This window comes from Castor canadensis, chromosome 15, assembly GCF_047511655.1.
Source record: "Castor canadensis chromosome 15, mCasCan1.hap1v2, whole genome shotgun sequence".
Taxonomy (NCBI): Eukaryota; Metazoa; Chordata; class Mammalia; order Rodentia; family Castoridae; genus Castor; species Castor canadensis.
Genome location: NC_133400.1, coordinates 87,571,217 through 87,588,428, shown reverse-complemented (window position 1 = coordinate 87,588,428; position 17,212 = coordinate 87,571,217). Strand labels below are relative to the sequence as shown.

Below are 17,212 nucleotides of genomic sequence, written 5' to 3'. Positions count from 1 at the left end.
AATTATTATATATGTATATACATACATATATAATATATATTTCTTACTATTTGTGTAGTGAAGATGTAGCTTGGACTGGATGCATTAGACAAGATTCTTTCTAATCCTAGATGTTTAGGATCACAAAGAATAGGGATTATTGTCTGCTTAAAGCTATTTTATGGTGATAAATTCTTCATCTTATATGTACTTGCCTTGGATTAAAAGAAGAAAGCAGTATTTTCTTTAAAAAACAACATCTTAGAAGTTCATTCCAGTTCTGTCATATGGTTTTCTATGAAATAAGTCTTTTAATCTCCTCCATTTAAATTCTTCCAGGCACAAAGCAAGATGTAAACAAATAAAAGCACACTCTCTGCTTCAGATCTTCCCTGCATTCAAGATGAATAGCAATGGTCCATCTTGTTCTAGTGGATTTGGGCAACAAAAATTACAAAATCCTCTTCTAAAATGGTACCTGTAGAATGCAGAGTGGGGCTCCTGGACAGGCAGCCCCCTGTTCGTTCTTCACTCCCAGGGAAGGTTTACCCAGGGAGCAGGTCTGCCCTGTACACTGTGAGCCCCGTGTTAAACTACACCAGGGACAAGGGTAGATGCTCCCTTCCCTTTCTCTCTGCCTGCCCTGTAGAACTGCAGCCCTGGGCACTTGGCACACCCTATGGTAACTGCCATGTCATGAATAATGAGTAAATGTTTCCCAAAAGGGAAGCATTATCTAGTAAGACACCCAGAGAGAGAAGTCAGTGGAGCCCATGACAAACCCAGCCGCTGCCCACTCCTCCCCACTGCTTCCACAAGGACTGCCAGTTATGCAGCCTTTCTCAAATATCTCTGTGTTTGTATCAAACCACTCTTGACAGGAACTAACTAAGGCACAGCAGGCTTTTGTACTGCAAACCCTAGCAAGTCAGGTAGAAGCCCAACATCACAGACGAATCCAAGTTCCAGGGAGTTATTACCTATCCCATGTTTCTAGCATGACAGTGCTGTTCTACCTAGACCCATCACTTACCTATTCTAAAATGTCTACCAAGAAGTTGACACTTTCTACCTCATTGGTCCACATAGTCCTTTAGAATGTGCCCAAGAAAGAGATCTTGTAAGACACACAACTCAAAATAACCCAATGAAGAAATGAAACATGTTCTGAAAGTCCAGTTTGAGCCATGGAAGAAAATAGTAGTGATCAGCAAATATACACTATGAAAACAGACCTGTGTTTCCAAGAAGTAATACTGGAAAACAGAATGCACTCAAGACAAACTGCAGCTACAGGTCAGCCTTCATCTTTTCAGAGGTGGGCAGAGATAGTGAACTCTAGAGTGGAGAAATAAAAGCTTGTCTTTATTGTCTCCTGATGACCTGTTAGTGTTTCCTCTTCCTCCAGGCAGGAGGTCCTAAATGCCCATGATGTCCTTCCCCTTAATGGAAACCCTGTAGCCATGCCATTTGAAGGGACAGCAAAAGATGAAAAATAGCCTGTGACCCTATCAAAGTTTTCAAGAGATTCTGACTACAACCTTCACCATGCATCTAAGCCCATGGTTAGAAAAATGGATATGGCCACCATCTCAGTGTCAGCTGTCAGCCCTCCCTACAACCCATAGGCTCCAAGCACAGCACTGCTCCAGGCTACCTTGGAGGCTTTGTCATGGCTGAGAACAGTATAGCCACAACTCTGCCAGCAAATGTCACTGCTCCATCGGGATCACCCATGCTTACTAGTTGGGGTATTTAAAACCATGATATCTCAAGATCACAGAAACTTAATCTATAAAAGAAAGCATCAACTTCTGTTGTGTTCTGTAGTTTTCTCGATGATTTCAAGGAAAATACTCTTCTAAAATCTTCTCATGACCAACCCATCAAGTAGTCATATATTTTTTTTAAATCCCAAGTTTAGTATCAAAGCAATAAATTACATGGACAAGACCATTTCTCCTTAACACATTTGCACCTATATCATTGTTATGCTTAAAAATCTAGCAACAGATTGGTTTAAGAAAAGAAACCAAAATATTTAAAAAATAATGTTATTCGCTGCTTATGGTATATGTAATAAAAATAGAAGGATTGTGTAAACTCAAAGATTACATACACCTAATTCCTTTTTGTTGTCACTGTGCTATAAATACCTTCTGAAATGAACTACATTATATAATTTATATTAAAATTTTTTGACTGTAAGAATGAAGAAGCATCCAAAACTGATGTCTGTCAGATTTGAGGAATCTTGTTGAAAGAAACTAAAACTATTTTCCTATTGGCTATAATGTTTGTTCTGGAGAAAGAGCAGAAGCTAATAAGCTTCCTTATATGAATGAAAAATTTTGAATAAAGGTCAAGAGTTTTTCCAGTGTTTTAAAATAGTTTAGTGAACATTAAGTAATAACTTGAAATTTCACCTACGGCCGAGTGCCTGCCTAGCAAGTCTAGCAAGTGTGAGGCCCCAATCCTCCCCCCAAAAAAAAAAAAGATAAATTTCACTTAGAAGTAAATATAGAAAACATTGTTTTCTTTGGTATCAACATTTTAATGTTTACACTATTATGAAAAGCACATTTCTTAAGCAAAATCATAGGACTCTTGTTTAACATGTATCATTTTAAGCTATTATATTTTCATGTACTATGTAAGTAATATCACAACTCTAATTCAGACGCACACATATATGTATGTGTATATGTGTGTGTGTGTGTATAAAAATATAAAATGACTACATCTTCATAGTAAGGCAGAAAGCACCTTTGTAGTAAAGGTTTAGATTTAAAGACCACTATCACTTTAGGACTGAATGATTGCTAAATATTACATTGTAGTTAAAGTCAGCCTTAACCATTTTTTTCTTTTATTATTCATATGTGCATACAAGGCTTGGGTCATTTCTCCCCCCTGCCCCCACCCCCTCCCTTACCACCCACTCCGCCCACTCCCTCTCCCCCCCACCCCCTCAATACCCAGCAGAAACTATTTTGCCCTTATCTCTAATTTTGTTGAAGAGAGAGTATAAGCAATAATAGGAAGGAACAAGGGTTTTTGCTGGTTGAGATAAGGATAGCTATACAGGGCACTGACTCACATTGATTTCCTGTGCCTGTGTGTTACCTTCTAGGTTAGTTCTTTTTGATCTCACCTTTTCTCTAGTTCCTGGTCCCCTTTTCCTATTGGCCTCAGTTGCTTTTAAGGTATCTGCCTTAACCATTTTTAAGGGCTGAATAGGTTTAGATAGCAGAGGGTTTTTATTTTTGGAACGGTAACATAACTAGTGTCAGCCTTTGCGCTTGCGTGCCATTATTCCCTCTGGAGAGGCATACTGCAGCTTATCTCAACACTCTGGCTCACGTTAGGATCAGTGCCCCGTGTTTTGATTTTGTTTTGACAAATGTGTCAAACATTTACCTAATACTGTCATTGTACATTTTTCTAAAACTCTTTTTGCCAGTAGCATTTCTTGATTCTTCACAACATAGTGGGCACATTCATTTTTCATATTTGATGCTTAAATAACTCAAGACTTACAACAGAATTCTTTCTCCACTTCTTCTCATGTGGAAGATTAGGACTTTTGAGGATTTGCACTCATTGTTGATCCCATTATTTCTCACTCTAGCTAAGACTACAACCTTACTGTATAGTCTTGTTTGCCTTACCAAGAATACAGCCTAGATCTATCTGTAGGCTCCAGGTGATTGTCCCCAGCTTTAGCTTCCTGCTTAAACAGGAGATAAATCTGAAGGAGCTGAACAAGAGAAGTTCTTAGAGTACAGAGCCCACTTTGAACAGGCGTCCTTCACTCAATGTCCTGACACGTTTATTCACTAAGACTGTGCTACGCTTGGTCCCAGTGCCTTGTCTGAATCCTGAAGTTCATATTGCCCAACTGCACGTTTGAATTCTGGAATCTTGCCTCTTTCTTCCACAGATTTTTGGAGTCTGACTCTGGCTGCCTTTGACCCATTCAACTTTCTCTTAAGTCTGAGTTCTCATGGTTCCTGTTGCCCTAGCTTATTCCACCCTTTGACTATCACTATAAATTCTTAGGAATTGTTTTGACAAATATCAAGAACATAAAACACATAAATATGGGGAGGTTGCAAAAAGGCCAGACTAAATGTAAAGTCGTGGAACAATTACGTAAGAAGTAAACACAGTTTACTGACAAATATAGATTGTATGTTCAAGAAAACATTTAAGAAAGTGAGAATGATGACATTCCCGTGTCTCTTCCCGTCTTCCCATGCTCTTGAAGTCACCAGGAGACTAGATAGTGAGATTTCTGTTGCAGGAGGGAAGAGATTATAAAACGGGATAGGGCTAACTGTTGGGAATTGGTTTCTTTTTTCTCACCTTCTGTATTTGTGCTAGGAGGGTGCTAGAAAGCCCAGAGTAAGGAAGACAGTGGTTTCCTAGACATGTGGGGAAGGAAGTCTAAGTGAAACCTTATATCTCTTCCTATGCTGGCTGGCTCAGCTACCTGGGGAGGAAAAGCAACATGGGCATCAAGGCAAACTTCTGACCAGTAATTCAGCTTCTCCACTGGTGAAGTTTCAGATTTGCTACATATCTCAGGAATCTGAGCTGGTGGCCAGGATGCAAGGGGGTGAGTAATTCCAGTCTCCTTGACTTAATCTGACCTCTGAAACTCCATTCCCCCACCTGGCCTGCCAAGCATAGCTCTGTTTTCTCCTAGGTATTTTCTTCCAGTCTAGCAACTTCCCCAAAGCACCTAAGCTTCTTCTGAACATCTCAGAGTCCTCAGTCCCTGTAGCTCCCTGCTGCCTCCAGCCTAGCACAAGCAGGGCATAATAAAATGTGCCCAGCTCTCCTGCTAAGTGTCTGTCTTGTTCAGTTGGCCTTGTGAACTTCTTGTTCAAGTGACAAATGTGATTAGGAGAGGTGACTGGCAAATGAGCTGACTTATATCTGGTTCATTACATCATTCTTCTGTGAGTTAAGAATTTGACACAGTGTTGGGGTATACAATAGACTAGGTCTTTGTGTCCCTCCAAAATTCTTGCATCCAAGCAAAAGTGGGATTTCAGAGAATCAAAGAAACACAGCGTCAAAATCAATGATTATTAGAACTTTCTCTCTTTTTACACCAACTCAGAGAAAGGGCCAGTCCAATGAGGGTTCTTAGAGATCAAGAATGCCAAAGTGTTCATCCAAGTAAGTGACAGATTTGTCCTCACAAAAGTAGATCTGCTTGAAACAGACTCAGGAAGAGTTTGCCCAGCAATTGTTATATCATAAGACAACTGCTGTAGCAACTGGGTGAGACCCAGTTCCTATCCCTGCCTCTCTAGCTTGAAGACATGGGTGTACTATTTAGAAATTTAGTACCCTCTCTCCAGCATGGGCCTCTTAACATTTTCTCCCTAGCCAACACTGGATGCAGTAGACAGCATCAAGCAGATCCCATGCCTCAAACTCTCTGCAGCATGCAGAATCTGCCTCTAGTGGTCTTAGAGGAGGTAACATGAGTGGTGGTCACCCCTGTGATGGGGAAGACCATTCCACAGCAGATCATCACCAGTAAATAACAGCTTTAATTGGTAGAAAGGGCTTTAGTTATGGTGCTAAATTCCCTCATTTGAAATCTCTCTTCATTGATTCTAGAATTGTATATTACATACACATCACCCTTTCCTCCTCCTGTCTGAACTGGATATACAATGAGGCTCAATCCTCGCCTTCTCATCTTTGCCTCTCTCTTTCCCTCACTCCTCCTGCAGGGCTCAGTCTCTCCTCTTTCCCTAGAGATATTTCATCCATTCTTTAGCTACTATCTCTGTGTGGAGGTTTCTCAGGTTCACCTCGCCACCCAAGCATTCCTTCTGGACACACTCATCATCCCACCGTCACTTCCATCTTAATCTGTTGGAAACCCAACACATGATACTCTTGATCACAAAGCAGCTCCTCCTTTAGAATTGCATGCTTATAGCCATGGTTACAAAATTTTCCTCTCCTACTCGTGGTGCCAGTAGTGAACTGCTGGATTGTGAGTACCTTCCCAAAGAAGCTTTATCTGGGGAGGGTCCTGTGCAACCTAAACTCATATTATGCCCCTCCAAGAGCATCTACTAAGTACATCTGGGTTATTACTGGCCAAGCATTCCTTACGGCTAGGCTTTCAGAGAGTTCCTTGATCATAATGGTTGCATAAATTCAATCACCAACCCAAATGACTTCCAGAGGCCTAATTTATTTGAGTCCTGTGCTTATAAGGAAAGCCCACCCACATATTCAAGCCCACAGAGAGGTGGACAAACTTCCATGTTGTCTTCTGCTATAAGTGGGTATAAGGTTCTTCTACCTGAGGTCCTTCAAAGAACTAGCACTTTGCAAGGGTCTTGAGCTCAACTTCCCACCTTGGAGGGGCTACGGTCGCATCTGCTATTCCCATGGGGGCACTAATGTCTCAGGCCTAAGGTACAGAAACTGGGATCTGTCTGGGGAATGGATGTCATTTCACTCAGGTGCTTGTTTCTTGCTTTTCACTGTCCTCCCTTTTTTGGTCATTTATATTTATTTATTTTCAATATTTTTATTTGCATATATGAATTGTATATATGAGGGCCTCATTGTGAAACTTTCATACATGCTTATAATATACTTTGATCATATTCTTTTTCTTATCCCCTTCTCCCCAATCTTAGATTCTGTGGTGTTCTTTGCTTGCATACTGGCTCAGCTATGCACTTAAAACGACCTGTTCCACTTTTACCTGCCTTTCTAAATGTTCATAATGGGAGAGTTCAAGTTATCTAGTCCAAACCTTCAGACTATGACATATTCATTCTTGTTTTAGATCTCTCTTCAGGTTTTTTGACAATCAAGAGTTCACTCATTCCTTTTCCTGCCATGTCCAAGGACTAGATCTTTCCTATTCTACCTCCATCATTAATCTTTTAATACTTCAGTTCTTTCTCATCTTTAAAATCCTTTCCACTATTTTTGTAACAGGATGGATTTGAGTAATGTGTAAGTGTCTCATGTTTCTTTTCCCCAACAAACTTCTCAGATTGTTTATTAAAGTGACTTCCAAATGATACCTTTCTAGAGTTTACTTTTCTTCACATCTTCATGTACAGGCAATCTCTCTGTCAGTCTGCATGGATTCCCTTCTCCCAACTCTTATCCTGTTCACTCAACTAAATTCTAAGAGACCTTCTTGATATTCAACTGTACCCTCCTCCAAGAAGCAACCCTTATCCCTCGCTCCTTCCGCCCTCAAGAACTTATCACCACCCCATTGTGCTATGACTTTACATGCAATTTTTGTCTGACTCTTTGTCTTCTCTGGGCTTCTTGGGAGAAAGGCTGTGTCTTACTTATCTTTGTATTACCCATGCCTCATACCTCTCCCATAGCCCACAATCAATGTTTGCTTCATTCTTGGAGAATCTGAAGTCTAGAGTCAATGCCAAGATGGAAACCTGAGGAGAGAGTCAGGTGTCCTGAACAAGAGAAGCGGGTGGCTATGCTATCTGACATTGGCAGCCCTTAGGAATTTTACCCAGCTGCAATTTCAATCAGGCAGCCAAGGCTGTGAAATTCTGAGTGACAAGGCTTTCTGACACCCTGATAAGCACTTCCAGGTTTGTTATCTCATTTAATTCTCTTTGACTTACCATGTTTATCTCAATTACTCATAGCAAAGTTTCTTTTAGTCTCTATCTAGTCCTTTGCAGAAAAACTTTGCCAGTCTGAGACTTGAGTCAGAATCAGGAAAGCAGAAAGGGAGAAGCGAGGCTTTTCTGTTATTACTGGTCCATGCTTCTACTGCTGACCACAGCCTGCAAACTGAGCTGGCAATGCAGGCAAACTCAACACTCTACTCTGTCAAGTTTTCCCTTGTATAAGAGAACCTCCACTCATATACTCATACTCAATATTTTTAAACATGACTTCAGTTGGGTAAACCTTAAATGCCTCAACAAAAAAAATTTAGACAAGTGCCTTCATTTTATTAAAGATTATCTGTGTTACCATTGTGGGAGAACAATTTTTTCTTGAAACTAAAAATCCAAGTTCCCATTGAGGGTCTGGAGAAAAAGCATTTTGCTCTCTGTCCATCACTTTTTAACTCATATTTTGAGTCAGAAACCAAAAAAAAAAACCAGTTTTTCCAACTGTCTTCTGTGCCCCGCTCCATGTCCAGATCTCTATTATGAAATGCATTCCTAAAACACATCTGCTAGTGGCAAGATTTTGACAAGGGCAACTCAAGAGACAGCTGACATCAAGTGAAATCACCTCTAATCACATGCCAGTTAGTCACTGCCTTCATGAGCAATCAGGAAACTATGGCCCAGACCTGACTGCTGCTTGTGTGAATGAATAAAGGGGTTTTGTTTGTTTGTTTGTTTGTGGTACTGGGGTTTGAACTCAGGGCCTCGCACTTGCTGGAAAGCACTCTACACTTGAACAACACCTCCAGTCCCCTATTGCTTTCAGTTTGTTGTTCAGATAGCAAGTCACACTAAATTTGCCCAGGCTGGCCTTAGACTGCAGTCCTCCAACCTCTGCCTCCCAATTAGCTGAGAACACAGGTGTCTACCATTACACCCAGTCTGTTCTTTGAGATAGGGTCCTACTGACTTTTGCCTATGCTGGTCTCAACCTGTGGTCCTTCTGTCTCTACCTCCTGAATAGCTGGGCCTGTGCCACCATGCCCAGACTAATAAAGTTTTATTGGAACACAGTCACACCTACTTTGAATACTGTCTATGGTTACTCTTGCAGCATAACAGTGGAGTTAAGTACTTACAACAGAAACCAACTGACTGGAAAAGTTGATGATATTATTTATTCCTTTAAAGAAAATCTGCCAACTCCTACTCCAGAACACCAGGAAAAAAGAAGCAAAGCTCTTTTTATTTCCCTGGGCCATGATTTTAGATGCTTACAACAAGATTTGAGACTTAAAAAGGCAGGGCAGGTATGCCCAAAGCTTTACACTGATTTTCATTTGTATGATTGCCATATGGAGCTCACCATCTAATCCCTCCTGGATATTTGGACATGATCTCATTGGCTATGCCTACATCCATCTCCTTTCTGAGACTCATTTCTTCCCTCTATCTTCCTGACCCAATCTCAAGTCTCAAGTCTCTGAGATCCTTACAGTTCCACTTCCCATGCCTAGCACTCTTCCTGGCTGCTCAGAGAACTTCAGTCTGCCTCCTTGGAGTCCCATCACCTAGAAGTTGCTTTGTCCATAACCTTCCATCTTCCAGAACCCTCCCACTCCAAATGTGGCAGATCTGTTTGTTCATGAAGATCACTGTTCTACACTATGGGACATCACAGTCACCCATATTTCCTCATTCTGCACCTATACAGTCTCCATGCTTGGACTCAACCTGACCAAACCCAATTGTGAAAGGGAAAGAAGCCTGCATCCCTGTGTATGTCTAAGGTGTGTGTGATGTTAAATAAGAAGTTATCACTAATCCTATGGATCAGAATACAAGAGCTCCTTTAGTTTTTCACAATACCCAACTGCTGGCTTCAGCCAACAGCAGGTGACTTCTGTGTGCACTCACCTGAGATGCCTGCATTCTACATCATGTTACTAGGCAACCAACAGAGCAGGTAGAGACTCAAAGTTTGGCAAGTGGGCTCAAGTTGTGTTATGATCCATGACTAATGTTACACTAATGAGTAGCTTCAGAATGGGTTTGGCCTTGACTTGAATCCCTATTTTCTACTTATAATTTTGTAAAGTACAGTTGCCTCATCTTCCTGTCTATCACTTACTCCTGTATAAAAAAGAGACAACCACGTCTACATCACTGAACTGCTGAAAGATTAAATGGAAAAAAATGCATGTAAAACCTTTAGAATGTTTGATAAGTAATTATAACTCAGTTGTAATTACTGTGCCTCTTAAAATGCAAGGTAAATTTAATGTTGATGTGCGAATAGTATTTGCTAAAAATATCAGGTATTATGCTAAGAACTGGGGATACAGAGTATAATGATCAAGAATAAGATCCCTCCAAATCTATTCACCTGCAAGATTACACATAAAATGTCCAAATAGCTCTTGGGAGTCCAATTTTGAACAATGAAGAGGAAACCAATGTCCTGAAGCATAAAGTATGCCTATAATGCAAGCACCATATGGTCATAGTCCTCCAATCCACTCAATTACTTTTTCCCCCTTGTTAATTTGCCAATGACAGATAAGAAACGCTGTGCTAATTCTTATCCCCTAATTTTGTTGACCAAACTAAATGGAGAAAGGAAGACAATCTTCCAAAAGCTACATGGAAATGCAGGATTGGCAATGAATGGCAGGACTTGCACACACACACAAAAACGGCACAGAGTGTGGGAACAAGTTTGGAGAAAGCTATAACAAAAAAAAAAAAACACCTGGGAAATGGTCCATTAGTCACTGCTTGGTTGCCAAAGAGGTCCCTGAGCTAAGCTCCTTAAAAGAGATGTAAAAGTTAAAGTAGATGTAATTACATCGATTAGGAAAAAGAAAGAGAAAAGAGTGGGGCTTTAGACAAGAAAAAATGTATTTCATAGTCACATTATCTTTAATGCTCCCAATGACATGCATGTTTGCAAACGCTCATGCCTTAAGCACACAATTAACAAGAAAAAGGTGTGCGGCAGTCACATTTTACCTCCTTTCTGTTGCCTTTCTCATCTCCCATGCTCACTGATTTTCTAAGCTCACATTAGGAGGCAGAGCTGACACAACTTCAGAGCCATCTCAGAAAACATACTCATCTGCAAATGCACATGTGGAGAGAAACTGCCAAGCTGTGTGCCAGCAGCCTGAAGGAGCCCCTGTGGCTGTCCCAAGCTGGACAGGCCCTGGAGTCCAGACACACATTCCCACCCATTAGGGACAAGAACCACAAAATATCAGACGCACACAGCTTCAGGGGCTGCCCAGTGTTGATATGCCCCTTACTGAGTGCGCATTTTAAGGCTGAATGATCTTTATGATTCTTTATAAGTCAATTGTTCAAGTAATTATTAAGTAACAACCATATGCCCAAAGTTGTGATAAGAACCAGTAGAGTCGTTCAAGCCTGTTGAAGACCAGGGAAGCCCAAAACATCCAGTAACCATAAATAATTCTTAACAGAATCCAAGTGGACCAGTGACAAATGTCTCAGACTGCTAAGCCTGCTGACACCATATAAAAGTCCTATGCTTGGAGCAATTGTTCTCTTCACCAGTCAACGCAGTATAATCTACAAAACTCTACAAAGAGCCAGCCACTTTTCACCCAGTGCTGTGGCCTTCGGGAAACTGCGAATTGCTGAAACAGTAAGCAGTGTTCAAAACCACTCCAGGCAGAAGGGGCTTTAGAAATCACTCAGACGTGTGTTTGGCTGGTCCAGGGTGGTTCTCCTGGAAAAAGGCCATGCTGTGACTTCGAAGCCAGCAGAGTGCATGCCAGACTGTCAGTGACTAACGAGAAATGGGATTTTAACCTCCAGGAATGAAAGAAGACAGGGAATAGCAAGTGGTCTCGCATCTGTCATTCTGCAGCTCCTGCAGGAAGCAAGGAAACCCCTGCCTTCTGCAGTGCTGCTTCTCAATCGTGCCTTGAAATGTGAATTAGCATTGACCTTGCATCCATCTGCACTTCTGTCAGCTGCACACAGTGTGCTGCCTTATCCCACCGTTACTTGTATGGAGGCACCACAGAATCCTGGTGTAATCAGTGGATTATGACCTGGGACGCAAGCCTGGCTCTGCCAGTTACTCACTGAGTTATCTACCTTTGCAATCCTCAGTTTTGCCATCGGTAAAATGGGATGACAACTGAATGATTATAAAGATTAAACACCCCAGTATTATATAATTCATGTAATACCCTTAGCATGATAAATAGCCTGTTGAAAATATACCCTGCTACATTTTTAAGAGGTGCTCAAATTACTTTAGGATTAAAGGTAAATTTAGGACATCCTGATTTAAATCCTTGGTTTTCTCTGTACAACTTGGGGCAGGATTTATCTTTCTAAGGGGTGGAAACCCCCTAGAGACAGAGTCTTGCTTTGTAGGACAGTCTGGCCTCAAACTCAAAATCCTCCTGCTTCACCCAGCCTCCCGAGTGCTGAGATTACAGCTGTACACAACCATGCCCAGCAGAAAGAGAATTCTTGATGGCTGTCCTGTCAGAAGAGAAAGAAGGCCCTTGTGCACTAGAGTGGACTAGGTTTGGGGTGAAACCCTGAAGTAAGTCAGGCCCAGGAATATGTGTGTCCTTCAAGTTGCTGCAGTCTGTGGATAACTAATGGCCTCTGAGTGAAGACACAGTAGAACCAATCTAGCATTTGTGTTTCTTAATATTTTCTTTGGGAAATGATGTAAATATTATAATTGTGTGGAGCTCTACAAATGCATATATAATTGAAAGCACTGTAATAATTTATACTACTTAAAGCTTGAGACTAAAAAGATGAAAATGTTTTCATTTGCACTTCTTTAATTTCTAATACATTTGACCCTTTTCATAATCTTAATGAATTTTCTTATTTCTTCCTTGTGGATTTTCTCACATTCTCTGCTTATATTCTTATGTAGGATTAATTTTTATCGATCTCAAGTACTTTGTTGTATATTAATGATAAACTCTTGCCTTTTTCTGCATATAATTTCACAGCCTTTTGTTAATTTTTTTTAATGTACGACAGAAGTATAAATTTTTATGAAGCTAAAGTTCTTGGGCTTTTTTTCCTTTGTAATTACTTTCATTACGGTTATGCTTAGAAAGCTTCCCACCACTTCAAAGGCAGTTAAAAATGTATCTAAATTTTCTTACACATTGGGGTGTGGCTCATTGATTATCTTTAGCCTTTCAACCCATTTGGAATTCCTACCTGGTTTAAATATTACAAATTTAAATTACAGACTTTCTAGAAAATGTTTTTGTAATATATATCAAAACACACAAATAAATTGATATTCCTTGCCCCAGTAATTCCACTTCTAACAATCTAGCTTCAGAAACAAGCCAGGCAGGTGGCTCATGCCTATCACCCTAGCTGATCAGTATGTGGGGACTGGGAGGTTCTCAGTTCAAGACCAGACTGGGAAAAAGTTCATGAGCCTCCATCTCAACTAACTGAGCATGGCGGCATATGCCTGTCATCCCAATCAGATGGAAATCATAAATAGGAGGATGGCTGTCCAGGCATAAAAACAAGACCCTATGTTAAAAATAACCAAAGCCAAAAGGGTCAGAGGAGTGGCTCGAGTGGTAGAGCTCCTGCCCAACAAGTACAAGTTCAAACTCCAGTACCGTCAAAAAATAAAAAATGACTAGAAATATTGTCAAGGATTTCTCCATGAAGATAGTCATCCCACTGGTATTTGTAATAGCAAAAAAAAAAAAAATGGGAATAACTTAAAAGTCTCTCATGGGTGGAGTGAGCAAATGTTCTGCAGCTATATATCCCATGTGGTAACTATTAGCTATTCAAATTGAAGTCTATTAAAATAAAATGAAATTTAAAATTCAGGTCCTCATTTCAAGGACTCAATAGATGTGTGACTAGAGGCTACCATATTGGATAGCACAGGTACAGAACCTCCCCATTCTCCTGAAAGCTTCTGTTGGGTAGTGCTGTGTAGTGCTGCTCTCTTGCCATTGAAATAGGGTTTTTAAAGAATATTTAATGACATGAAGTATATTCATGATGCCATGGTAAATAAAAATACCAGAACACAAAATATTTGGTGGTAATAGGCATTCATTTGGGTTGTAGTAACTTTACTCACCAATATGTTTTCATTAAGTTATGTTTGTTCAGAGAAAACACACCTTGCCCTCATAAAACTCATTATTTTAAAAAAGAGAAAGAGAGAAAAGAAGGGAAAAAAACTCTGAAGATACATAGGTACATAGGAGTTAAATGAGATCCATGGGGAAATTTATGACACCTACAGTTATTCATTGATTGAAAATCCAAAGGGGGAATTGACCATATGTGAAACCTAATTAACACAATATTCTGTGGCCAACGTGATCTCAAAAAAATCCATGATTATCCTGCTGACATCCATTACCCAGCCACCAAAGTCCCAAAAACAACTGGGTCAACAAACAGTACTTAGGTCCTTATAGCACATAAAGCAAAGAGCTTTGGTAAGTATGGAAAGACTGTGAAGTCTCTCAAACATCAATAAATAATCAGCCATTATGAAAGCTCGCTTTGCTTTGCATGATTAAAACTTCTAGAAAAACCTACAGGCAATTTGGACCCAAACTTCCCACTGTGAACAACTTAAGAAGCCAAAGAAAATGTATTTTTTCAAATCTTGAATCTATCAAAGAGCCAAAAAAAAGTGAGAAAGATCTGGGATAAAATGAAAATTTATAGAGTTGAATTCAGATTTGAGGTCATTGTTTTCTAAAGAATGTTTGTCAATGATAAAGAGATTTCTGGGAGCCTAACCATCACTTTTGGAGCTTAGGAGACCAAAAGTTGAAGGCCAAGGGTGGATGTTCTGACAAACTCTTTATACTTTGTACAAAACAATAATGTACAGGCTTTTGCTAGGAGTGCCATCTGGCTTTGAGAATCTGGGCTGCCCAGACAAATCTCAGACTCTGAAAATGGACCCAAATGATCCCTGATTTCAATTCCCTCTGGTACCTCAGAGAAACTAGACAAACTTTTTCTAGTTGAGCAGACCAGCACTTCAGGACTCCAACTATTTCAACAAATTTTCAAATATAATATCCATGATGTAATCCAACTTATCCAGCTACTCAAAGAGAGAAGCCAAGAGAATAAAAACAATCCCCAAGAAGCTCCAAAGTTTGGATTTACCAGACATGGACCTTAAAATAGCTATATTTAGTGTACTTGAGAAAATTAAAAACTATCAAAAACACTGTAAAGTAACTAGAAATGATTTTAAAATTACAGAGCAGATTTTAAAAGAACCCAAAAGAATTTCTAGAACTAAAACATGCAATAATTAAAATAATCAGTGAATGAATCTAACAGCAGATTAAAAATATCCCCAAGAACAGTTAGGGCTGGGGTGTAGTTCGTTGGTAGAGCAACAGTGCTTGCCTTTAAGCCCTAGTTTCAATCCCCAGCCCTGCAAAAAAGCAAGAGAGAGAGAGAGAGAAATAAAATTTTTACCAGCAACAATGGAAGCCAGAAGACAATGGAAAACAAGCTAGTCTTCCATACCCAATCAGAATGAAGTAAATGAATTTTTTGTTAGGGCTGGAGATGTAGCTCAGTGCTAGAGCACTTGTCTAGCATACATGAGGCCTTGGGTTCTAGCGCCAGCACTGCAAAGTAAATTAATTAATTTAATTTGATAACTAAAATTTTTAAAAAGATTTGAACAATATTAATTTTCAGGCAAAAGCCAAATAATCCTAGACGGAGGTCGGAGATGCAGGAAGGGAGAAAAGCAATAAAAATAGAGAAATTGGCAAGTTGAACTTGGATGAGAATGTGATGTTGAAGAGCTGCCAGGAGCTGTTTTAAAAGGTAAGGTTGTCTTCGGCCCATATTAGTTAGAAATTATTTTTGGCTATACTCAAAGAAAGTGAGCTAAACTCTATTTCCACGTCACATTTCAAAATATATTTTTTGCTGTTTTAAGTTAGAGGAAACCAACTGCCATATAGAAAAGACTAACAGATTCTACCACATAATTCTAAAAACCATAAATGATCAAAGGACCCATTTATATAGTAATTCACTGAGCAGAATAATTGCAATACTTTATTAGCTAGAACCATGTTCTTCTTCATGTGGGTGGGAGCTCTGTGTGGAAGCAGGTAGAATAGAGGTTCTTTTGAGCTTTGAGATACTACTTTACTCATTGAACTACCTCCTATTACTAATTGAAATACAAATAATGAGTTTGAAAAGAAAAACTAAATGACCTTAGTTTTTTATGAATGTAGAGCCATTAATGGTCTGGCAGCCAGTAGGTCTCAGCCAGTAGTTTACATTATATGATCTGGGAATATATTTCAATGTCAAATTCTAATACACCAGAGTAAGATAAGGAACCCCATTTTATAATGGGGAAAATGAATTTTAGTGGTCCCCCAATGTCCCTTCTGGCCCTGGAATAAATTTCATTATAAATTCTGTGAGAACATCAGTACCAAATTATTGATGCCTGACCTTTGTTTTAAGGACATGCCAAGGGGCTTCTAATCATTGTACTCATTAGTCTCAAAGGAATGATCACAGAACAGAATTACTGTTGGCACTGGTATTATTGAGTGGTCCTCTTGGTGAATACCTGTCTCACTTACACTGTCCACCCTGCCAATGCCCTTTATGTCAAGGTGTTTCTGTAGCATGTCCCTCTTAAAACCACCACATGGAAAAGATAGTTTATATCAATGTTTTAAACAAATCAATCCAAGACGTTTTCTGTGAATAGGAAGAGCTGGGTGGTAAGGTGGACATTCGGCATCAATTGAATTTAATCACAAGGTAGACCATTGTCCCAAGAAAAAGCAAGAGGAAGAAATGGGCACTTGGCACTTACTCACCTGCCGGAGTTTGGCTCCTACCATAGATGCACTGGTGTCTAGCACAAAAACAACATTCTTGGGTAAAGGAGGAAGGTCTTTAGGAGCAAAGTAGTGTACAAAATAGCCATTTAGAACCTGGTGAGGGAAAATATAAACATAGTAGTGCCCAGAATAGGGAAGGAAAGTACCTAAAATGGATAGTTTATGAAACTTCTAGAACTCAAAAGACAACACAAAACAGTCTAGGGTTATATTCCACACCCAAGGCAAAATTATCTATGGTCTTTATGCCCCCAAGAAAACTAGTTGCTAATTAATATAATAATGATAGAATTAAAATGTAGTGACCATGGGCTGGGGGTGCAGCTCAGTGGTAGAGCACTTGCCTAGTATGCATGAGGTCCTGGATTCCATTCTCCAGCACCAAAAAAAAGAAAGTTGATCATGGCAACCAATTCAATTTAATTACCCACCCCCTTCTAGAACCTTGCTACTTGAGAATCCTACTTCATTTATTATCTAATTTTTACCAAGCACCTTACAAGTCAAGATGTCAAGTTTGTCTACATTTTGGATGCACATTCATATACTATAATTTTCTCACTCCATCTCTGAGCAATAAAACCTGAAGAGAAACAAAGTACGGAACAGTCTCTTTTCATTAAAATTAAAGATGAACTAAAATTCTGTCTTCATCTAAAA

The 17,212-nt window shown here is 39.7% G+C and overlaps 1 protein-coding gene across 1 annotated transcript in view; it reads right to left on the bottom strand.

Annotated features, from left to right (window-relative positions):
- The window catches only part of Itih5 (inter-alpha-trypsin inhibitor heavy chain 5), an 88,192-nt gene that overhangs the window by 26,081 nt on the left and 44,899 nt on the right, over positions 1-17,212 (bottom strand). The window contains exon 7 of the mRNA XM_074056708.1: positions 16,529-16,645. Coding sequence (XP_073912809.1) covers positions 16,529-16,645 — 117 coding nt within the window. The remainder of the gene's footprint in view (positions 1-16,528; positions 16,646-17,212) is intronic.